The sequence below is a fragment of the Carassius auratus genome, chromosome 40 (assembly GCF_003368295.1).
Source record: "Carassius auratus strain Wakin chromosome 40, ASM336829v1, whole genome shotgun sequence".
Taxonomy (NCBI): Eukaryota; Metazoa; Chordata; class Actinopteri; order Cypriniformes; family Cyprinidae; genus Carassius; species Carassius auratus.
Genome location: NC_039282.1, coordinates 10,728,570 through 10,753,863, shown reverse-complemented (window position 1 = coordinate 10,753,863; position 25,294 = coordinate 10,728,570). Strand labels below are relative to the sequence as shown.

The 25,294-nt window shown below is 36.9% G+C and overlaps 1 protein-coding gene across 1 annotated transcript; it reads left to right on the top strand.

The window, feature by feature from the left end:
* LOC113058567 (WSC domain-containing protein 1-like) lies at positions 1 to 22,336 on the top strand. Its single transcript, XM_026226573.1, has 9 exons — positions 1 to 352; positions 9,681 to 10,313; positions 10,493 to 10,607; positions 13,857 to 14,041; positions 18,563 to 18,684; positions 19,095 to 19,266; positions 20,026 to 20,190; positions 20,908 to 21,108; positions 21,451 to 22,336. Exons 2-9 carry the CDS (start codon positions 9,896 to 9,898, stop codon positions 21,801 to 21,803), a joined length of 1,731 nt encoding a protein of 576 aa, XP_026082358.1. The 5' UTR covers positions 1 to 352; positions 9,681 to 9,895; the 3' UTR covers positions 21,804 to 22,336.
* The last annotated feature ends 2,958 nt before the right edge of the window (positions 22,337 to 25,294 follow it).

Below are 25,294 nucleotides of genomic sequence, written 5' to 3'. Positions count from 1 at the left end.
CACGGGTAGAGTTGTCCGACTTAAAAAAACAGCTGGGCTCTTACGTGGCCACACAGAGAAACGTGGGACTGCAAAGCAAAGGGGACACGGCAACGGGTTTAGATAAGGATTGTCGCGGTTATAGTGGTTTCACAGTTATGCAAAATAACAAAAACGCAAGAGGATTAGTGACACACATCAAGTGGAGCAAAATAGCAAAACAGTGAGAAAGCGATATACGGCTTGCCTCAGAGATGAAAGAGATGATCATGTTGACGAAGAGACGTTCAACCCAAGGAAATCTCAAGCTCTGAAACACATTTATTATGCTGCAAGATTGTTATTCTTCACTGACGAGGGGTAGTTGCTAAAGGTAAGATAATTTCTTATAATTCAACAAATTATAAATGCATAAAAAGCTTTTATTTTCCGTAACAAAAGTATCGGTTTAATGTTTTTATTAGTATTTTTTATAGCGTCAGTCTAAATACATAGGAAAGTTTACGTGAATTATGCGATACGTCACTTTTATACATCAATATATCTTCAAGTCATGGGGAGTTTTGTCAGAATGAATGGAAACAAGTGTTGATGACTGATGTCCAAGTGACTGAACCTGCTGTATTTTCAAATGTCAAAGTAAATGTAGGCTAGTCTGTACTCCATTATAGTCTAAAAAGTACAAGTAATGTTTTAGAATCAAATAAATGGCTGTATAGTAAGTGTAGGCCTAATTGATTAAAACCAAGCCCTCAGAAGTGATCATATATAATTACACACAATTATACAGCCACAGAAGGTCTTCTAAGCGGTTCCATGGATTAATACTGTATATTTATAATAATAATATATTAATAATATATTCATTATAATTTTTATATCAAATATGCATTAATGAAAGTAATAATTTTTGTTACAGTTATTAATAAAAAAAATTCTTGTTGGAAAATCTGGCTTTATATATATATATATATATATAGTTTATTTGAGAATCTAAATGGGAGATCCTTGGGTCTGTAGATAAAGGAATAAACCCTTTTTTTCTTCTTTTTTTAAACAATACACAATCAATTTATTATACAACATTGATTACCTTGTGTTTGTCTTTGTGTTATGACAAAACATAACTGTTATATACCTTGTCTTTTTTTGAAGTTGTGTATATAAATATGATGCTCCAAGTGATAGGATTTTTCCATAAGAGCTGGGGTTATCTGATGAACTGCACTAATGTGTCTTTTGAGTGCGCCCAGAAGATGCCTTAGATTTCATTAAGGTTTTCCTCCCTCATGCTTCATTATATGGGTTCTCTATATGAAAATGGAATGTATCCAGACTGACTGTAAATGAGTCAGTCTTAAGCCTTCATGTCTCACAGGGTTAATCAGGATCATTTTGTCATGGTTGACCTTTCAGCAGCATACATTTACAGCCTATGGGGCCAACTCTCTTATTTCCAGAGAGGTATCTGTGCCATAGAGTTGTGTATGCATGCATAACCTTTCATGATTGCATTACACCAGTTTGTACTTGGATGTTCTGTATGTCATAGTATCCCCTCTATTAGTGTTTATCCCTACTGCAAAAAAATATGGCAACTTGTGCTTGAAAAGATTATGCTATCAAAGTAAAGGGACACCTTTAAATGTCTGACCAAAAAAAAAGCACTCAAAGATTCTTTTCACCATGTGATTACATTTCTGCCTATACAAGGTCAAGTCTCTGAATAATAATTACTGGGCTACTTAGTTTCAGCGAACTGAAGCAGTTGATTATTCAGCCTAGAACCAAGCCTCAATTTATGTAAATATCTTCAATGTAATATTATTTTTGATTGGCACAGGCTGCCCTTTTCCTTTCAGATTTCCCATGGTTTGAACGACCACTGGTGACTGCAGTGTTTCTTCAGCCTCGCTAAAACCTATTCTAAATAATGAATGCATGGAGGGTGGTTGATTGTGCTTCTGGATTTCTTTTTTCTTTTTTCTGGCCTTAACACAGTCTTCTTGGGAGAGTCTTATTTCTCTTCCATCTCCTGTGGTCCCACAAGCCTTATTCATTTTGATTTGCATATTTTTGAAAGAGCCTTGTTGTAATTTTGATTTCGGGCTGTCCAATAAGCTGTTTTCCTATCACAAAAAAGCAAGAAGTTGGGGAAATAATTGATTCCTGGATGCATCATGATGCAGATGTGGATGATTCTGAATCGACTCACAACTGTCAAAAATCATTTTTATAAATGTTAATTGATTACGTAATATTGACGGAATGCAAAAGGCAGAACCCTAAAGCGTGGAAGTCTGGACAGTCTGTGGCGTGCACATGAGAAATCAGGCACCCTCTGCATCAAAAGCTAGCGTATGGCATAGCTCCCACAATTTTAGCTCCCACTCTCGCAAAAATTCTGATATTGTATATAATTTTTGTGGAGGGAGCCGCTGAAATTGCTTGTGAATGCTCGCTTGCCGTTCACTATGACCTTGCTAATCACACGCACACTCTGTAAAGGCAGCACATGATCTTACAAGATCTGATATTCGTCAATGAACTCAGGATATGTTGAGCAGCAAATCCTCCAGCATGATCTCGTCAGTTATGTCTCCTTTCGACCCGCGATCAATGAAATCTGCCTCCTGCAGTTTTGTTGAATGCAGGGTTGTCAAGTCTGCATTCTTCTATGAAGTTGAAGAGAAAAAGACCTGCACACTCACCACACTATATGCAAATTGTGTCTATTATTTTTTGTTAGTGATTCAGAACATGCTGTAGTCTGTATTAATGTACTACAAGTATGCTGCTACAGGCACACATTTCTTTTCCTGATGGTTCTTTGCAATGCTGGGACATTTCCTGGCAAATGTAACCTTCCAGATGACTAGCCTATAATATGGTTATAGGCTGATATTATAAGGCTCTTCTTCATCGTCTGATTTGATAAATTACTAAATTTAATATGATTGCAATGATCAGTTAAAATGTATGTAAACAATAATTGAACTTGATTTAAAACGCTGATATTTGTAAATAATAAACCATTGATAATAAGCCTAATTTACACAGAAGAGATTGACAGTAATAAAAAAAAAAAAAAAGAGTGGACAAAAATACACTGACATTTCCTCAAAATATCTTATTCTGTGTTCCTGCTCTCCCTTTTAGGGCTTATACCTATACTGTTGGTTTAGGAACTAAGGAAAGTGGGGAAAAGCATAGTAATAATGCAGCTTGTTAAATTTCATTGTAGTGAACCAGACAGCTGAGTCTGCACAGATGGAAGACTTCACAGTCGATTCGTGATGAGAAACCACTACATTTACTTACTGCAGCAGCAGAAAAAAAATGAAGACATTAATTACACTGGAGAAAGAAAGGGCTAGACCCCTAGGAATGCAGTGTCATCCTCTGCAGCTGATGGTGATGAGTTCCGGCAAAATAAGTGGAAATAACGCTGCAGCCTTGTCAGTTTGTCTCAGCGAGGAATATTGTATATGGAACTGCATGTGTGTTGCAGTTTGCCAGGACTTGCTTGAATCTCCAAGAAGAGGCCACAGAATGATCACACTTACTTGTCTGTGTGTGTTAAAGTGCTCTGGTGTCAGTACTTCGGCAACACTTCTTCGTGCATGCATCCGTTGTAGTTTAGTGGTCAATAAACTGGTGTCCAGGGGCCAGCAGTCGCCATCTTTTCAACCAGCATTTATTGAGCGAATTTTAGTTATAGTGCCTTGTTTATGGCCTGGCTGTAAATCTCCAAATGTAAATGTGCCTCAAGCAACACAAAGCATAAATAATCAAAGACTGACTATTCCTAACAAAATTTTAATGCATCGTAGAATTGATCTCCTTTCCTCTCTTGCCGATGTAAGTATCTAGTAAATACTGGACATGAACCAGCAAAATGGAATATGTCTGAAATGTATCCGCAGAAATAACTAGAATAAGGACTCAGCAGTATACTTACGCCTGTGTGTATTTGCAAAAAGCTTTATGTGTTTTAACCAAAAGCTATGTTGGCTCAAATGCAAAATTAGGCCAAATTAAGAACAAATAAACAGTTCAGTTTATGTGGAGCTTTTGGACGCTGCAGTGAGATCAATCCCTGCGGTGGATGATCAATAGTAGTAAGCTGTGAATAAAGTGATTGACAGGCACCTGCAGTTCAGCTCAAAGCTGGAGATTTCTATTTTTTTTTCAGAGGATTTGGATTAAGCATTATGCATGATTTTTCAATAATTTAAGCTGAGCGTTTCAAATCAGATGGACTCATCTTCTCCAAAACGTAGGCAGAATTATTAATTTGATTTGAAATCTACTCTACTAAATAACATGTTGCATATTTTTGGTTTATTTTCCTTTCCTTGAAACTAATATTATGCAAAATAAGATGCAGTTTTGATAAGTGAACTCTTAATTAGTTGTCTGACTGCTCTCGGAATCATTGCATACACTATTTTGAATTCGGTGACAGTCTGCCAATCAGTGAACTGCAGGGAATGTCTCTTTAAATCTTTGATTAGATTCTTCAACCCTGTGTGATGCTGTGCAGGATTATTACCAAGAACATATGACAGAATATATAAAACGCATACTGCTACAAAATAATTTGTAGATTTCATTTGCACTGCAGTGCATAGTGGAATTAATGAATCTAAAAATCATGTGGTAGCATCTAAATTAAATGAATCATTTAGTCAACCTAAATACTTTAGGTTACACTAGCAAAACGAAGTGTAATTGTTAGAAACAGCCCCTTACGGTAACAATTGCATGTGACCCCTTTTTACAGTGCATTAGGAATGAGAAGAAATGAGCTTAATATAAAATATTTTCCCTCCCTCATTTCTTTGATTTGGCCTTGAAAATATATATTAAAGGAGGACAGATTGGGGTCACTGCAAGCCAATAGAACAGCAGGCCACCTGTCATGTGTCTGCCGCCCCACTGTGACACTCTTTAGAAGCAAGATTATGACTGTGGAAACCTTCTTCGCTTGAACATTTCTTACTGAAATGCTTCATTCAGAGATACTAAAGAGGAGCACAAAACAGCCAGATGGCCAGAGATGGTGGCAAGATGCTTGGATGAGAGAAAAGAGAGCTTATCAGGCAGCATCTGAGCTCCAGGGTCAGTCCCATCAGCCTCTGAGATGGAAGTGTGGCTGCCCTGCTGTAAGTGAGATGATAACACACTGGGAAAGCAGATGAAGACAAATGAGTGCACCAGTCTGGACCTACAGCACCCACGCGCTGCTGTCCACAGACAGCCATGAAGACTCAGCCCCATGCTATTACAACTCAAGAGTTTTGTGGCATATGCCACAAGAGCAACAACAAAATAGACTAATAAATTATACATCAAATAAAGCCGAATAACATTTGCTTTTGAACTTAATGCCCTTTGAAATGCACCATGGAGTCGTCAGACTTCCCTGAATGGAAAATGGAAATGACCTTGGCTCTGCATTATTATTCATAAATGCATTTGTTTCTGTGTGAAATGCAATAGCATTTACCGGCAAGCACATAACAGAGCAAAAGGAAAGATAAAATAAGAAAGAATATGAATTATGTGTCCCATGCATCTCTCTGCTATAACATTCATTAAAGGACCATCCTTATAATTAATCGAGCCGCCTCCCTTTGTCTCCATTAATTTCAGTTATTTAAAGTGAATATTATAAAATAAATAAATAAGTAATGCTTGGGACCACTGCCAAAGTCCTCCGGTTTACCAGTGTGACTAGAAAGTAATCTCATAAACACACCTTGCCTCATTTCTGGTTCATTTTCCTAAACTGATTTTGAAAAGTTTTAATAGTGGAAAATTCTTAATGAGTATTCAAAGTAGTGAAGGCATAGCACCTATACTGAATTTTATTGAACAGGTTTTTTAATTTTAGAATGAATGAATGAATGAATGAATGAATGAATGAATAAAAATCAGGTATCAGTAATTTACCATATAATATAATGAATTAACCCTAACATAAACTCAAAACTAAAAAATAAATAAATGAATAAAAATACTCTGCTCTGTCAGGAAAAATAGCTAGTTAGTTGTAGTACCTTGATTTAATGTATGTTACGAAATGAAATATATGGATTTGATTGCTTGATACAGAGTTAATCATTCACGTCAGTAGGATTTGACATAAAGTGCCCACTAAGAGCCCATATAATATAAATATAGAAAATCTGCCCCAAGGCCAAACACAAATCCCTGCATACATGTTGCTTTATCTCTTTCAATATGTATTTATATATTCAATAACTCATCTAGGTTGTATATAATTACCAAGATGTTTATTAGCATCTCACACCATGTGCGTCACATTTCTAGGATGGCGTGTCTAGGCAAAAACAGATCATATTCCAAAATGTCTTTATTTAGCTCAATTTTATCTTGATTTTGAACACAAGAAATGGTATTGTGTGAATGGTTCTTTAATCTACTGTATGCTCACAGCTCTGTTTAAAGCTGGTTTATATACATGTAAGCAGCCCTTCATAATTGTATATTATTCAAAAGATTAGAGTTATGTATTCATGGGTAAAAATGGTTTATGAGAACATAATTTAGCAAATGATTCAAATGATAAACATAGATTCATACAGTATAGATGAATATGACAAGGGAACCATCTGAATTTTGGCTTCTGAAAACTATCGGCCCAAAATTCAGTGCATCCCTAAATACAGTATGACATGTTAAAATCTTTTTAGACCTTGTAGTACTAGAACTTTCTAAAACTGATTTTGAAAATAAGATAAATAAAGGTGAAGAAAGGCAGATGCAGTGGGTGTTATTTTGATTTCTGTCAACTATGCGAGCACCTTCGGTCTTGTAAGGGATAGATTTGTTAGAAGCTGCTCCATGTACTGGCAGAGTGGGGGAAAACTACCAGACGCCAGTCACTCACTGTTCATAGCTAGAAGAATAATGAGCCCTCAGGCTGATTGACATCCTCAGCCGCCTCGTGGTTATGGTTTCCTCTGGTGCTGGCGAGGACACCCCTGCGTCTCAAACGTTTATGCTAATCTGGGCCTTTTGCCAGCACTAGGATTAAAAAGAAGGGGTTGGGGGGCTCAAAGGGGGTTCAGTGAGCAAAGCTGTGCTTGTATGGAGAGCTGCAACTGGCCCAGTTATCTAAAAAAAAAAAAAATCCAAGACTCAGAATGAGAATAATGACATTTTTACCCCAGAGTCTATAGGTGTAAAATGAGAATAAATGAAATAAGAATGTTTCTTCGTGAATCACAACCCATTTTACTTCAGTGTGACTTTTTTGAGAGAAAAGGTATATTTACTTTACCCATTTAGATATTTATAAGAAACTGAAAAAAGCACAAATGTCAGGGCATGACAAAACTTCTCCAGGCCCCAAAAATACCCTTAGACTCCAGAGGGTTAAAGAGAAAAAAAAGTATAGTGGGACTGTTATCCATCAGGAATCACTTATATCATAAACTGGGCATTCTGTAATATGAGTTTGATCGAACAATGCTATAGCTATTTGGCTGTTGGGTCACATCTAATGACCTGTGTGGCCTAAGGGGCCAGTGGAAAAGGAAATCCATTTCAGAGGATAAACGAAATGCATTTTATAAAAATAAAAAAAATAAAAAAAATTATCATTATCATTTTAGAACAAAAACTTGCATTAAGAAATTAAATGGGGTCAATGACTGGTTAGGTCATGAACTGACTTTTTAATACTGTTGTTTGAGGTCCACTTATGACGTTTGTATGGTTTTTACATTCAAAAACATAAAAATCAATAAGTAGAAAAGAGAATAATAAGTTTCATAAAAAAATAAAAAAATAAATAAAAAAAAATACCTGGCTATGCATTCTGTACTAGACTAACTGAGACTTTTCATGGCACTTGTATGTTGTTGTTGTTCTCTTGTTGACCTGACTGCTTCTATTGTTCTCATTTGTGAGTCACTTTGGATAAAAGTGTCTGCTAAATTATTAAATGTAAATGTAAGTAATAGGCTGTTTTCTACCCTGTTTTAAGGCCGGCATTTTTATGGGCATTGAAGACCTGGAAGTAAACGCCCACTGCCATGATTGGATAACAGTTTTGCATTGTAATCTAAAAACTAACTTTAGTAAACGAATTAACTTTTTAGGTTAGACACGTACACATAATCAGTCATATCAAGCGATCTCAAACAAAGCAATAGTGACACATAGTACAAATATTTTTTGCTCACATAAGTGTGCTGCGATCTTTTGGGGATTTTTAACGGCATGCTTATTGCTTGGTTGCTCGATGTGGTTTAGCACCATACTTATGTTATTTCCCGTCATGCTCAAATCTGTGGGCGGGACTACAGAATTAGGTGTTTAACCTATCCATTACGTCATAGGTAAGCACATTCAGTATTTATTTCAGTAACAAGGATGTTTTCAGTTCTGAAACTTACAGGATTTTCTTTTAGGAAGATGATCTCTTATATGTGCATCTTGTCAGTAATGCGGGTTCTGTAACCAGCAGTAAATCTCTACACGTGCATGATTTCACGTGAAGCACCATTTACTACACAGAGCCGTTGTTAACTGAAAAACTTTCCAAAACATGCGCATATTTAACAAACATATTTATCGCGCATCCCTTAAAAGTTGATTTCTCAGTTCATGACCCCTTTAAAACAAATACACATTCATATTCAGGTGTGCTGTGGTGATTATGCATTTAATGTGGACTGTGGACCCAGACATATTCTAGATGAAATAGAATGGGTGGGTGAATATGTGGGGCATACAGTGAGTTCTGTAGAGCTAGACTTGTTCGATTGGCAAGAATGAATGGAAGCGAGGGGCAGCTCACCATGTAGTTCAGTTAGGCTTATTACAGGGTTTGTTTTTCAAGTTTTTACCACACAAAAGGATTCTCCGTGGAGCTGATATAATGGGCTGAAAGTTTCAAGAATGACTAAAATGAATTTAAGGAAAAAGTACTGCTAATTCTAGAAACAACTTGGCTCAGATTAGAAGTACTAAACCAGATTTCAGTTAGTCAGTCAGTCAGCCAGCTAATGAGCATGTTACATGATTTAATAAAGAAAGAATGAAAGGGAAGAAAATAAAAAAGTAACAGCATTTATTTGTAATATACTTTTTGTGACATTATAATATATGCATTATAAGAATCATATCACTTTTGATCAATTAAAAATATATACTGACCCCAAACTTTTGAACAGTGGTGCACAATATTGTATTCCAATAAAAAAGAAAAAAAAAAAGAAAATTGCTTTTGTAGCCAAAATGCTGCTTCTCTGAAACAACAGACTTCACTTTGTTATTTACACACACACACACACACACACACACGCACACACACACACACACGCACACACACACACAGAGAGACTTCTCTTTGGGTTTAGTTTCCTTTGGGGCCGTCAGACCCCTACCCCAAGCCCACCCATAGCTTGCACCTCGATTAGCAGACTGTAGTGTACCCCCTTAGACTTTTCACAACTGCTGTGTACTCATAAAGACAGACAGGAGCACAAACAGGTAATGCTTCTCCAGCTCTCTCCTCTTAATGGAGACATACTACCGGAATAACTGCCACACACTCTCTCTTTCTTTCTCTCTTGTCTCTAGCACTTCGGTCTATCCCTGAGAATAAAAAAGTGAAAGATGTGCTTTGACTTGAATCTAACTGCTTTTTATTTTCCCACCAGGTTCCCCCGAAGTCTTTGAGCCGTAAGAGCTACAAGTACTTCTGTAATCAAGGGGATGTAAAAGAGTTTTAAACAGAATGTGAATTGGGTATCACTGGTCGAATGTGCTAGAGAATGAAGCACCTGGAATTGGTCTCTGCCTTATTTGTTGGAACAATGGCAGCATTAAATCGTAGACTCAAGGTTTTTTTCCACTAATCTGGAAGGAGGGCGACATGGCAAAGCCCTTCTACAGGCTTCAGCGCTTCTTGCGACGGACTCAGCTGCTGTTTTTGTTCCTTGGTGTCGCATATATTATGGCTGGAAGTGTCCTTCTTCTGCAGAGACATGGATTTGTGGCGTCACAGCGTGGGACGAGCAGTTACTTTCCATTGCCGTCTTTGCCATCTCCTCCCAGGGCCCTGGAGGCACCTGCCCTTCGGACAAGTTATGGAATAATGGGCGCTCGGGTCACCAGAAACGGGATGGGATACCAAAGCGTTTTATCCGAAGACAACGCTGGACCACAGTGGCTGATCTCACGAAACCAAGAGATCCGATATCTGAGACGTCGCTGGTTCCACAGCCTCATGTCCGAACAGGAAGCATCCAGAGTGGAGAAAGTTCTTCCAAAAAGAAAAGTCCGACACAAAGGTGAAACTCGGTGCTAAATGAACTGTGTGCTTTTCAGAATGGCAAACTGGTGGTTTATGATAATTGGTTTCTCCTCTAAATTATCTCGATTCCAAGCTGTGCTGCAGAATCCACCCATCTGTTTGCGCAGAAAAAGGTCACGTTCTGAATTTCTCATGCGATTGTTATTCTCCGCTCAGGCACATACATCGGCTGCTTTCTGGATGACGCCAAAGACCGGACGCTCAAAGGGATGGTGTTTTATGACTTCCGGAAAATGACCAGCACCTTGTGTCAGGACACCTGCACGGAAAGGTATGTGGTCAATACACAGTATACTCAAATACACACAGATTTTGTTTTAATTGTGGATCCACTGAAAAGCAGATGGACATCTGTTGCCTGGAGGCTCCTCTGTGCTAATCTTAAATCAAGAAATAATGAAACAGTGTTTAGGGTAAAGAACATGCAGTGTGCATCCCTGTTCCAGCTGGCGGAGCTCATGCTGGGAATTGGATCAGGCTCAGTTAATGAAGCGCAGCTCTGGACCTGGACTCCACTAATGCTGGAGGAGGAACATCTATCTGCTGTGATGCACTTTCTCAAGTTCTTAGGCTGACAGATAATTGACCACCAGAGAACAAGTGTGAGGCAGACTGACCTCCTTTAATTACCCCCAATGTTTAAGAGTTTATTTAATTACTTGGGTGCCATTTCCAATGTTCAGAGGGAATCTAAATAGTCCATTAGAAAACACGAAACCTAACATGCACTAGAGATGACATAGTCACTTCCTATGATAAAGAAAGTCCTATAATAAACATTGTTGACAACTTTAAGGCAATATTATGTTCTTGCATTACAGCTAGATAGATGGTCTGTAAAAATTGTACAATGATCAAACAAACACACCTTTATGTTAACAATCTGCCTCAGAATTAGTATTATTTAATATTTTGTTTTTATTTTATATTAATTTTCTGTGAGGCTTTTGCAATTCTGTTACCATTCAATAAATTACATACTTATTAAAACTAGATGTGATTTTATAATTTAGTAAACATTGAAAATAATTTTCAAGGAAAGGAAAATGAAAATAATTCAGAATGAACAACAGAGTTGCAAAGTTGCATTTTTTTTTTTTTTGCATATAGGCATTTAACAAGCTACTTTTTATGCTAGACTAATTTACAGTACAGTACACTACTGTTTAAAACTTTGGGTTCAGTGATGTTTTTTAAATTATTTTTAATGAAATCTCTTATGATTACCACGGCTGCAATTATTTGATTAAAAATACAATAAAACCAGTAATATTGTGAAATTGTATTACAATTTTAAACATTTGTTTTCTGTTGTTGCCGAGAGAGCTCAACGCGCTGCAAATAGAAAAAAGACACCTGCAAATTAAGAAAACAACTTCATCAATTTGACAACACATGCACTGCAAATACTCACAACACAACCAAACAAAGAAATGCTCTGCAAATAAAATTCTTTATTTGTTTGAGTTGTGAGCATTTGCAGCACCTGCTGTCGAACTGATGAAGATGTTTTCTTGATTTGCTGGTGCTTTTTCTATTTGCATGTCACTGAGCTCTCTCGGCCACCGTAGAATATATTTTATAATGTAATTTATTCCTGTGATGGCAAAGCAGATTTTTCAGCATCATTACTCCATTCTTCAGTTTCACATGATCCTTTAGAAATCATTATAATATGCTGATTTGCTCTAGAAACATTTATCATTGTTGAAATTGTTATGCTACTTAATATATATATATATATATATATATATATATATATATATATATATATATATATATATATATATATATATATATATATATATATATATAAAAACATACGTATTATAAACAAGTTTAAATATCTTAAAGTTATCACATCAAAAACATGGGATCAGTCCCTAATGCTTTAAAAATAAGTAACATGAACATATTTATATATAAGAATACATTTTTTTAATATTAATATTAATTTTTTAATTTTTTTTTTAATTTTTTTTGCTCAGACTTAAAAGGATCTGACATCCCCGCTCCTTTTATTATAATCTACAGAGAGATGACAGAAGGAAACCTTCTCCTGTTCTATGTCTGCAGGTACATGTCTGCTCGGACTGAGCGATTAATTCAGAGCACAGATTAACAGTGAGAATGTCCCTGGCTTGGTTGCCATGGCAGTGCCAATGCCACGTTTCAAGCAGAGGATCAGGGAAACAATTTGCAGAGGGGCTCAAGCTAATGCCTACTGAGCCCTACACCAACATGCTTGAATGGAATCGTGCTGCGCCTTTTTGAAATCTCCCCCCAAAAAAGTCAAGAAGGCCAGAGGACAAAAGTTTGAGATGGACAAAGATCGTCAAGGTTAACTGTTAGCCAACTTGCTGTCAGTGTAATAGACTCCATTTATTCAGATCTCCATATATTGATAAAGATGAGATGGAGATGTATGCAGGAGCTTCCTGGACAGGCTTGTTTCCTTGAGATAGCTGGCCAGGTGGTCTGCAATGGCACCCTGAGAAGGGCTGCCACTACAAAGTGGACTGGGTTAGCACAGCAGGTTATGGAAAAAGTGAGACAAGATGTTTGACTCAGCAAGCTAAACCAATTACCAGCCGTTAACCCCTTGAGCCCACACCCAGGGGTGGATGGAGAGATGCTGGTGGACTTCAGTAGAATCCCTGCTGGGTCTGATCTTTTTTTAAAGGGTTTTACTGTGAGTTACAAAGTGTAAGACATTTCCTGGGAAAATCAAAGTATGCACTGATTTCCAAGAAAGAGAATGTGCTCATCCTAAGGCCATCCAAGATATAAATGAGCTTATTTTTTATTGGAACATATTTGGAAAAATTTAACAGTACATGACTTGTTTACTGATGGATCCTCTGCAGTGAATGGGTGCCGTCTGAACGAGAGTCCAAACAGCTGATAAAAACATCACAATAATCCACACGACTCCAGTCCATCAATTTACATTTCATAAAATAAAAAGCTGCATGTTTATAATAAATTCATCAAAACAATTGTAACTTGTAGCAAAAATAAAAGTCCTCTATACATAATATTGGTTTTAACAGAAAAAAAGTCATCTTGTCTGAATAAGGAAAAAAATATACACAGATCCAGCACAGATTACAAGCAAAAACAGTCCAACAGTTCTAAACAAAGGTTTTTACAGTCTGGCAGTGGAGCTTTAATGTTGCTAAAACATTGGTTGATTTCTAAAAGGTCTCCTAAACACCTACTATTGGCTACCCAAACAGATTGCCTCGCCCCCAGCTGATGCTATTGGTCAAGTCAGTGTTGCTGTGCCAAGGTGGTTAGGATGCTGAAACAAGGAAAACTGTGTCTCTTTTCAGGAAAAATAACACTCCTTTAAATACAGTCCATAAGTAAAAAATAAACCTCACTTCTGTTATGTCTAATTTAATATTGTTTTGTATTAATAAATTAGAGATTTGGGCTATAAATATTCATGTTATTCTTCCATGCTGGACAGTATTTTCTGTGTATAATTCGATTTTGAATGTTTTGTTTTACACAGCGGGTACCAGTTCGCTGGCCTTGAATATGGGTCCGAGTGTTACTGTGGCAACCGCATCACAAGCACTCGGATGAAAGAGGAGGAGTGTAACTTGGACTGCAAAGGCGAGAAGGGCGCCATCTGTGGAGGTGTGTCCCGACTGTCCATTTACAAGGTGGAGGAGGTTCTTCCTGGCCAACGGAGATGTGAGTGAGTTTACCTTTTTACAGGGCAGAACTTAATTCGTGTTATAGCAGTGCATTGGGAAGTACACATCAGCCTTCTGAAAGAGAACAAATATTAATCAGACAAACATGCAAAAATGCATACTGTATGTAAGTTTTAAAAACCAATATACTGCCCTCTGGCACAGATAAGTAGTAAATCACTGTAGTTAGTATGCACAAAAATGCAGCTTAACTGGTAAAGCACAGTGCTGACAATAAAGGTTATGGGTTCAATTCCTGAAAAAAAAGAAATGATTTAAAAAATTGTACAACCTAATTGCTTGGATGAAAGCATCAGTGACATATGAATAAACGTAGATATGAACATACACATCAGGAAATGTTTTGCCTCTTAATAAGGCAAATTATTTGGGATATGTATCTATATATCTAAATGCTGCTTAAAATACTGGTTTCTGTCATTTTCTAGCCATAAAATAAAATAATAAAATGTTAAAACTAGGGATGTCAAATTTCGATTATTTCCATGATCGATCGTCGTTTAAATTAACGATCAATTAATCGATTAATCGTTAACCATAATACTGCAAAATGCGTCTATTGCAGGCACGCAGTCAGCGGTATGACAGGATGTGCAAAAGCCACACACACACACAAAACGCTTTCTCACTTGAATTAAAGAGGTTTTAGTCTGAATAAAATGCTAGTAGCAGGATTATAAAATGAATAGATGCGATTATGATCATTTGATAAAATGAAGAGAGCGCGCCATACTTTTGAGGTCATTTTACTTTGTTGACAGTTTCCAATCCCGCACAGAGAACGCTGAACGCGCATCTTTAAATGGTTTTGTGGTGCTCGTTGTTGTATTTTAAAGCACAATTGCAATGTTTTCAACTGACATTATTGTATAAAATTATCCGAAATGTGGAGCGCGTGTGACTGCGCTGCACATTAAGTGAACTACATCGGCGATGCTGCACCAAAACACAGTTGCTCACATTAATTTGATCCTGCTGGATTCTGTCCTAGAAAATGTCAGATTTTTAAAAATCCGGCATACAGCGCATTAGATCGTGACAGTGCATGCGTGCAGACGAGGATGAGCGAGCGCGGCTTTGGCTAGATTTATTTGGAGGTTATTGCTCATGTCTCATTCGGCACAAATCGAAATGTTTCCATATTCGCAATGTATTTGAATGTTAAACTATTATTTATAATGTAAACTAGGCTTGTACTTAACACGCATTCGCATATAGACGGAAAAGATGATCCTCTTCATATGAGCAAAAACGTCCTTGGCATAACAGCAGAGTGGACCGGTATACTACGGTCTATTTAAACTGAATACTCCAGGAATGTGTCGGTCACAGCGCCTATTAATCGCTGTTTTGAATCCAGCAATTATTTATTTAGAAATGATAAGATCTGATTATGACAAGTGTGGTATAAAAGCTTTGTTTATTAGAGGAATGATAGGTTAACTGGAAAATGTTAGCTCGCGACCATGCTTTTGGACCCCATAGTCTTCATTTACGCGGCTTTGTGCTGGTATGCCGGTTGGTCACGAATTTCCACAAATTCAGTATATTTAGGCATCGTTTCTTTTCCTAAATCTTCATAGTCTAACCCTCTAATTTCCCAGGTTTATTTTATTATCTTTCGCTTTTAATAACTGTTTTCGCATCTCTTACTGTGGTAAACATGGGAAGGGAAATTAAAGATTTCATGAATTATGAAATCGTTCGATTTATTAATTTGTTCCCTTATTTCACTTAAATCATGGGTTATTTAGGGAACAAAATTAATGAAACATGGACAATTGCCACATTAATAATTCGTAGGAATGCATTAACAAGTTGTAGGAATGAATAGACTATCTGTCCTGTCACTGTGTCCCGCAGCCCTGCAAAGCGCACGATATAAAACAGTTATCTGATGAAATTATTAGTAACTACATTTCTATTGCATTTAATGTTGAAGAACTTTTATGTTGTTTCTATTTTAATGTACTTTAAAGTTTAAATCACATTAAAAGCTTAATTTGTACATTGTGAATGAATGATGATGCTTTTATATATCGTCACCGTCACTCACAGCCGCTCGCACGTGTTGAGTGCGCATGAGCCGCACGCAGCCCAACATTGAATCGGTTAACCGACCAACGATAGCCTTAATCGATTGCATCTCTTATCGACAATTAATCGATCATCGATTAATCGTTGACATCCCTAGTTAAAACTATTCTTCATGTTTTTGATAAGTGTCTACCAGATGAATAAATGTAAATAGATATTTATTATTTGCACTTTTTGCAGCTCTGTTATTTTGTAATAAATAAATAAAAACCAAATTACTTTTGTTTGTAATGCTTTGGATAAAAGCAGCGCTGCTTCTGCAGTGGAGATGTGATGTGGCCATTTGATTGAGATGGGTTCCTTCATCAGTCTGTCCACTGTTCATCAACCGGCTGTTGGACCTCTGTGTTCTGACCCACTGTGCCTCTGCAGTTCCAGGCCAACTGGATTTGGCCCAGCACAACACTCACGGACACAGCTATTAAGCACTGACCATATGTTTTATACCCTAAATTGAAAATGCAATCCATTGTACCAGATAATAATGTCTTGTTAAGAGGGATTTATGCATTGTTAAAGCTGTTGCTTTTAAGATGTTTTTGAAATGCAACAGAAAAGCCATAAAGAGGTCTCCAAATGACTATTTTAATGGTTATTCTAACTTTACAAAAAATTGTAAATGTAAAGGGGACACCTGGGGCAATTGTAATTCTTTAAAATTGCTCAGTGACACTCTTTAATGAGTTAGACACAGTAAAGTTCCCTCCCAGCCTGAGAAAAAAAAGAGTCTTATCCTTTTTTCCCTGCTGCTGTCTGAAATTAAAATGGTATGGCTGAATCTTTAAAATGCATAATGAGCATTATTTCATTAAAGTATCCAGTATCTACAGTAGTACTGTACAATATTACTACAATTTGTATTTGTATTTGTATTTGAATACATTTTAAAATGTAATTTATTCCTGTGATGGCAAAAGTTAGGTAAGCCTATACTGTACATAGCCTGTTTTTGTGTGAAAATATTCTCTGCACAATATTCTGCAAGAATCACTGTGTCAGTGACCGTGGGCTGACTTGTTTTGTTATAGTTGTACAGTCTGTCACCTGTCTTAGAAAGAAGTTCAGAGACTCACCCGAGGCTCGCAGTGCTCCTCTGCACTATGTTTTAATAGTGTTTTGTTTGATGTTTTCGTGCAGCTGTGTCTCATTTATGACCCTCACAAAGAATCATTTGATCACTTCAAAAGCAAATGGCGATGTGCAGGGCCTCTTCATTTATTTGGAGAGGCAAACAAAAGCCCTGGGGGTTCGGTAACATAGGGCTTGTTTACCCTGCAGAGGTGACAAAGTGTCATGAAAGCCCTGAGCACACTTGCTAATGCAGATACAAATGCCTTAAAGCACAGTATCCACTCATGTCTGGTGTTTGTCACTGAGGTGAATCTGTTATAAGCTGTGGAAACATTTATATACAGAATAATGATGCTAAAACAACTCAAATGAAAACTGAAACGAATGAAAAAATTATATGTAAACCTAACACTTTAACAGGAATGAAAATACAAAAATATAAAAATAAAAAAGTGCTGATTTAAAATGTAAATTAAAACTATAACAGTATCTCAGTGAGACAAAATATCAAATGGTTTTAAGACATTTTAATTTCCTAAAATGTTTTAACTTACAGTGCGCTTTGGAAAGTGCTATAAAAATTATACAAATATTATTATGCATTAAAAGACATTGTTACAAAATAGTTTTATTTCAAATAAATGCTTTCCTTTTAAACTTTCTATTTATTCATCAGAGAATCCTGAAAAAAATTATCACCGTTTCAACAAAAAATATTAAGCTGCACAACTTTTTATAACATTGATAATAATGTTTCCTAAGCAGAAAATCAGCATATTAGAATGAGTTTTTAAGGATCATGTGACCCTGAATACTGTTTTCACAGGAAAATATATTCAGTAATCAATATTTTTTTTTTTTACTTCCAAAAATCTTTTGAATGGTTTTGTATATCAACTAAACATTTTATTATTTATGTTGTATCTGTTATCAAGAGAAACTCAAATTTAAAATGTCAATTTAAAGTAAAGTGAGTCTCATCAAATTATTTCATTTCCTTGGAATCAGATGCACCTGCTGAAAGAAACATGCAGCTGTGTCTGAAAAGGGTTTGGAAAAAGCTGAAGCAACCCGAAAAAAAAAAAAAAAAGATACAATTATTAATATTAGATAGTGTAGTTTCCTATTTCTGTGAAATGTGGCTTCTTTGCAGTTCACTCATTACCCATACCACCTGATTCCTTGAACTGTTTGATATTTCTTAATTTCACATTCACTGCAGCATTGCAAACCTTCGAGCAATGAGTTAAGTGTCGGCACAAAATCTTATTCCTACACTATTTTTCTCCTGTTAATCAGCAGTGTTCTGCCCGTTCTCCTCTGCCTTCAGACAGGAACGTGCGTTACCGGGGCTGCTTCAGAAAACCTGACAACACAACAGCAGCTTCCCTGGCACATGCCATCCAGCCCAACCTCACCTCCCAGTGGTGCATCGAGACCTGCACGGATCAGGTCTGACTGTCTTGACTTTATCAATACTAGATGCATATGGATTGGATATGGTCTGCTGTAATTCTTGCTCTGCTGGGTGCAAACCTGATATTTGATTTTTCCCACTCTTCTGAACACAATCTGCTTGTTTAAATATTGATGTGTCCCCAGAGAGCACAAATTCACTCTGTAATCAATCTTCTGTGCAGCTTTATTGCCTTGATTGCCTTGATAATTTGAGCCCATTCTATCAGACGGTCATGCTTTGTTGCACTCTTGGTCAATTGATTCATCCCCGTCTTTAGCTGAGAAGTTAATAGCACTGCTTGAGAACATTTTCAGATAATAATTACTCAGAAAAGTTGTAATTTGGAGTATGGATTTGGAGAGACATTGGCATCATTCATACACATATTTACTCTCTTTATCAGGAGTTTCCTCTGGCTCTGGTCAGGACTCCTGACTGTTTCTGCGGCTATGCCACTGCTCGCTTCACTCTTCATGAGCCGGTGAAAGAGGAGCTCTGTGCTGTGGAAAACAGCAGTCTGCCTATCCAGAGTTCCCATCAGCACTTTCTCCAGGTTTATCAGACACCTGTTCAAGGTAAGGCTGTGGAAACCTCACTGGTCTTAATAATTACTTCTGTGCTCACATTTCCCCACACGGGCAGTTTATTCTTCTCACACAGAGCTCAGCACCCGAGATGCATGCTTGAATTAAACAGGGCGCCTGCTCCTTCAATTCCAAGATTTTTTCTTTTGGAAGTCATGAAAGAATATAAAAGTGAACTTTCTTGGTGTACCTGGCAATGCTAAATTTTCTATCAACACATAATAGCCCAAGGGCACCCACATATGTAAAGTACTCATATATCTGAGACGGAGACTGCTTGAAAAATAATAAGCAAGACTGAAAGTATATATCTTTAACAGCTTGTTGTCCTTGTGGGTGGATCTGGTAGCTAACTGAAGAGTGTTTCTACTGAGTGCTTTTGTCACATAATTTGTGAGGGGAATTAATGGATGAATCAGCATTTTAGATTGCTGCTCAAGAAGCATTTCATACTATTATAAATATTGGAAACAGTTGTGCTGCTTTAAAATAAACTTTACCCATTCTTACCTAACATCAGGATCCTTCAAGAAGCCTATGCAGAGCTGTAGGTGCTACACACAGCTTGAAAAGCACAGCATAATAAAAAATACAATGTTAAAGTAGTCCTTAAAAGAATTGTATTTCTAAAGATTGGACTCTAGTTTTATAATGTGCCATAAAATACTGCCTGGCTCAAAATAGCAGGTTGTTACATGGCAACTTACCTTTTTAAGTGAAAATAAATATTATACATTTATTTCTGGCCAGATTCCAGATGCACAGAGAAGAAGTTCCTACCTGAGAAGTCAAGCTCACTTGTGGCTTTGTCCAGTTTTCCTGGTGCAGGAAACACCTGGGTCAGGCATCTGATCGAGCTTGCCACAGGCTTCTACACAGGCAGTTACTACTTTGACGGCACGCTCTACAATAGAGGTAACAGTATCAGTACTCTACCAGTGATCATAAATCTTAACGTTTTTAAAGCTTGCAAGCATCGTCACAAATCAAGCCTCTGAAAAATGTTATTGCACTGACATTGGATGGGATGAATTCATCATAATTTCTATCTTTTTGCACATAAACAGGTTGATGTCTTTAATGGAAAGTGGGCATTTAACCAAAATTTAATCTGCTACCACAATTTCATGGGATTATTTGCTTTACTAAGCACAAACTGCATAAAACAGTGTCATTATCATTAGGACTGGCTTAGGACTACCTTTTTTTTTTTTTTTTAAGAAGTTTGGACTGATCTAAACAGTAACTAAGTTTAGTGAGTTTTTGGAATGATTTCTCAACATTTTTCATATTTTTCTTCAGCTCCTTCCATGCAGCTATTTGAGACCGCTTAATAAAATGCATTGGGCACAGCTGACCTTCTCTTTTCTTTCAAATGCCAAACTTTATTGAGGATATATTTTTTTCTATCATTAAAGAACTTGACCTGCCTTGAAAGTCACTGTGCCTTTTCAAATCCATCACAGAACCTGACACATTTGCCTGAGGGGGGCCGTGGAGCCCATGCCTGGACTAACACCGTTTTTGATGCAGTTTTTGGAACATATGTGTTTGGATTGAGAGGCGGTACTGAGCGGTCGCCACATGCAGTTGTCTGTATAATCAAATCCTTTTCTCCTCCCAACTGTGCAGGCTTCAAGGGTGAGAAAGATTATTGGAAGAGTGGAAGAACCATCTGTGTGAAGACCCATGAGAGCGGCCAGCGGGATATCGAGGTGTATGACTCAGCAATACTGTTGATAAGAAACCCCTACCGCTCGCTCATGGCTGAGTTCAACCGCAAGTGCGCCGGGCATCTTGGTTACGCTTCTGATCAACACTGGAAGAGCAAAGGTATTACGAGTACAGTATAAGTTTAGCTCTATTTCGTTTAGTCCAAGAGACACATACTATGCATGTGTCAGTGTCTTTTTTATTATTCATACACTGATCATTTTTATTAAAATTATACATTTTAATTTAATAATTTATTCTATGTTATTTAAGTGTTTTTTTAAAACTATTTAGCTTATATTTTTGTTTCAGTTGTAGTTTTAGCTCATATTTAGTTTTCATTTCTTTTCAGTTAGTCTGTCTATCAATCTGTTTATCTATGGTAATGGGATTATTTACGTAACATATAGTGCAAATCCTTTACGTAATGTTTCTTACCGTCCTACTTTCTCCTCCCTCTAGAGTGGCCAGAATTTGTGGGTAGTTATGCCTCGTGGTGGGCTTCGCACGTATTGGACTGGCTGCGTTATGGAAAGAACCTTCTGGTGGTGCATTATGAGGAGCTGCAGGAGTCACTGGTGCCCACGTTACGATCCATCACTTCCTTCCTCAATACCAGTGTCAGCGAAGATCGGCTCCTCTGTGCTGAGTGCAACAAGGATGGCCACTTCAAGCGCTCAGGTGCACGACGGCCCAGCTTTGACCCCTTCACCCTAGATATGAAACGGCTGATTGATGGCTACATCAGCACTGTGGACCAGGCCCTCAGAGCCAGCAACCATTCTAGCTTGCCAAAGGAGTATCTCCCTAGATGATAAGTCCAGAACTAGAGTACACGGCTGGTTGTCTCGCTCAAACTCCAGTGCTACAAACTATGATGTCTTGGAGCTATTTTGATATGTTATTTCCTCACATTTTGAGGCAGAAAATAGTGCCATTATGATGCTGTTGTGCTTTGAGATCGTCATGTTTTAACGGCGGTCCGTGGACCAGTCTGCGAAAGGAAACAAAGTTCAACTTTGTTGCCATACCATGGTGGATAATTATAAAGATTAGGTTTGATGACTGCAGACTTGAACTTGAGGCTCTAGTCAGAGGCTAATAAGTTCTCCTTGCTCTTTTGGGAAGAAACCTGAGTGCTTAATAACATTAGTCAACTACAAGTCACAAAAAGCCTAAATAAGCAACAGATGTAACTGCTTATGAACTAATCTGACATGTACTGTAGATGATAATGAAATGTCCACATGACCACAAAAACAACATCATTTTATTACTGTATTGTGACATTTTTGTTTTTTTTTACTTCTTAGAGAAAAATTTGGACTGTTTACAAAGATTTTTGAAAGTATTATAGAAAGTATTTTTGTCTTTTTTCCAGTAAAATATGTCAACATTCTTAAAACAAGATACTTTGAGAAGCAAAATTACGTTTTGTTATCTGAAAAAAAAAAAGTTTTATGAAAGTTTAAAATTAAATCAAGAACACATGGGGAAGAAAAATAAAACCTTCTAATTAAGTTAATTTTTCTTACCCAATTGGCAGATATTTTTTCTTGTTTTAAGCATCAACTTTTTCTCTAGAAAATAAGACAATACAAAAACAAGAATTTTGCTTCTCAGATAAATGTATAGTGATTTTAAGAATATTTACATATTTTTACTGTAAAACAAGTCCAAAAATACTGAACAAGAAAATAATTTTTGTAGTGTGTTGAGGACAAGGTTGAGGACAATATTATCAAGTATTGAAAAAGTCTCATTGACCACAAAACTGAATATGAAGTGTAATATTATATTGTTGGAAAACAGAATAACAAACACGCTTCCCTTCCAAACCTTCAAGATCAAGAAAAATGATATGGCAAACAGACGTAGAATATATCAGTCAAACAAAAGGTGACTGTCCCCATCCCGCTAGATTCTCTCAGAACAGAACCAAAGCTTTCAACTAGACTAGACAAGACTTGCCTTGCAGAATGACGCTAGCATGATGCTAATCCTCCCAGAGCTGATTAGCACGCCGCCAACATGCTCCAGATATGTCTGGATAAGCGCTGGTGTAATACTCTTTTGCACATTGCCAAACTGGGATCAGCTTCAGATTCAGACAATGTCACTGTAGTGCTAGTGGCAGGAATCCCTACGGGCGGCTGTTTCTGCAGAGTCATTCAACGAGACGCGGAAAATCTATCATTCAAGGAATAGCATTATTCGGACTCAATAAAAAAATTGCACTGTTTGAGTTTGGTCCATAATTTAGTGAGTAGGTTGACGCAAAAGCCGAAGTGTGTGACTATAAACAAATGCACCCCACATCAGAAAGTGGTTTGAAAAAAATGATAATAACACACCCAAAATTTCATCATTGGTTGAGTCAGTGTTGCTATGCTGGACTGATTGTTCAAAGACAAAGGATAATGTTTAATACTGTTTACACTTTTTGGATGAATCAGCCGAGCTGGGATGTGTTTTTAACACAGGAAAAAAAAAAAATTCACCAGAGATTGAAACATCTGTCATCATTTGCTTAACCTCATGCTGTTCTATCCAGTGTTATTTTAGTATAATTTATATGCTAATTTAATATTTAGAATTTGCGATTTCTCCCCCCAACATTTTTCAGAATTCATTTTAGTTGAAGTAATATTGGTATATGCTTTTATTAGTATTTATTATATATATATATATATATATATATACACACAGTATAGCTTTATTTTTTCCTCTCTTCTAGTTTTAGTACTTATTTCACAAAATATGTATAATTTTTGGTTAAATATTTTTCATCTAATATTTATATTTTATTTCAGCTTTAATTAGCCTAAATTAGCAAAAATATTTTTACTAGATTTAGTTTAGGTTAACAGCCAGTGGGGTCCAAAAATAACACTGGACCTGATTGGTTTTCATTATACACACACATGCACACACACACATACACACACAGTTCTTTAAAATACCATCTTTAAAAAAAAAAGTGTGTGTATGTGTGTGTGTGTTCGATAAACTAAAAAAGGTTATACAATGACATGAGGGTAGGTAAATGATTTTACTTGAATTTTCATTTCTAGGTGAACTATCCCTTTAAGCCTTAATTAACTATAAATTGTTACATTTCTTTGGCACCCATGACATTTGGTCCTAAGGATTCCTGAAAAGAGATATACATCAGAGCACTTAACAGGGGTATAAATAATGAACCATATAAGGTTTAATGAAATATATCAGATTTCGCTTTAGGTTGGTTATATAAGCCTCTGCTTTGGAGAATAAAATGCTGTGCACCCCGTATGAATTATAAATGAAATCCTTCGCGCCCCCACTGTGATTTCCTGCAGGCTTGGTGCTGAGGTCGTTGTGTCTTGCCTGGAGAACTGTGACAGATTAATGTCTAAATGAAGCAGAATTTTATTTCCGTGCATATCTAGATCGCTGCAGTATACATTGCACACATGTGTAAAGTAGTGTGCAGGTGCCAATATCTTGTGTGTGTGTGTGTGTGTTTGCACGCACAGTCGTGTTCATGTTCTGATGCCTCATTCCGAATCCATGGACAAAAAAATCAGATTCATTCATGAATTACGTTTGCTGAACTGTCAACAGCAGCAAATAGGTTCTTTTCCTGCCGTCCTTGGGCAAAGGAACAAGACGCATAATGAGCTCAAAACAATTTTTTGGGGATTTTCATGAACTCTCTTGACATTGGTCAGACCCGTTGACTGCAATTCACTTGCGCAGATGCTATTGTGAGGGGCTGGCCCCCAAGATTTTACTGCTGTCGTGAAAACACAATGAATAAAATTCATGATGCAAGCAGGTGTCTTTTTTCATCTTCTCTGTAGTGGTGACAAAAAAATGTTTGATAGCATTAAGTCACTTGAATGTTTCAAAGACTCCTAAGATATTCAGAAAACTAAAATATCTTGAATTACTACTTCATCGTTTGCTGAGCAAGGCTAGCACATCATTTGCTGTCAGAATGAGAGTTCAAACAACTGATCACAATAATCCACAAGAAATCCACTCATCGCCAGTCTAGCAATTAACATGTTTGTAATAAATCCATCAAGACGTTTTTTTTTTTTTTTAATAATTTTAAAGTCCTCTATCCTTAATATTACTTTCTACAGTGAAAGCCATATTGTCTGAATCAGGAGAGAAATCTGCACAGATCAAGCACTGTTAACAGGCAAATACCAATATGCCGATCATTTTTGATGTGAGCGGACATAGGGGATGGTTGTATTTTTTTCACTGGAGGAAGCATTATTATGGATTATGGACTCATATTTAGCTGGAAGCA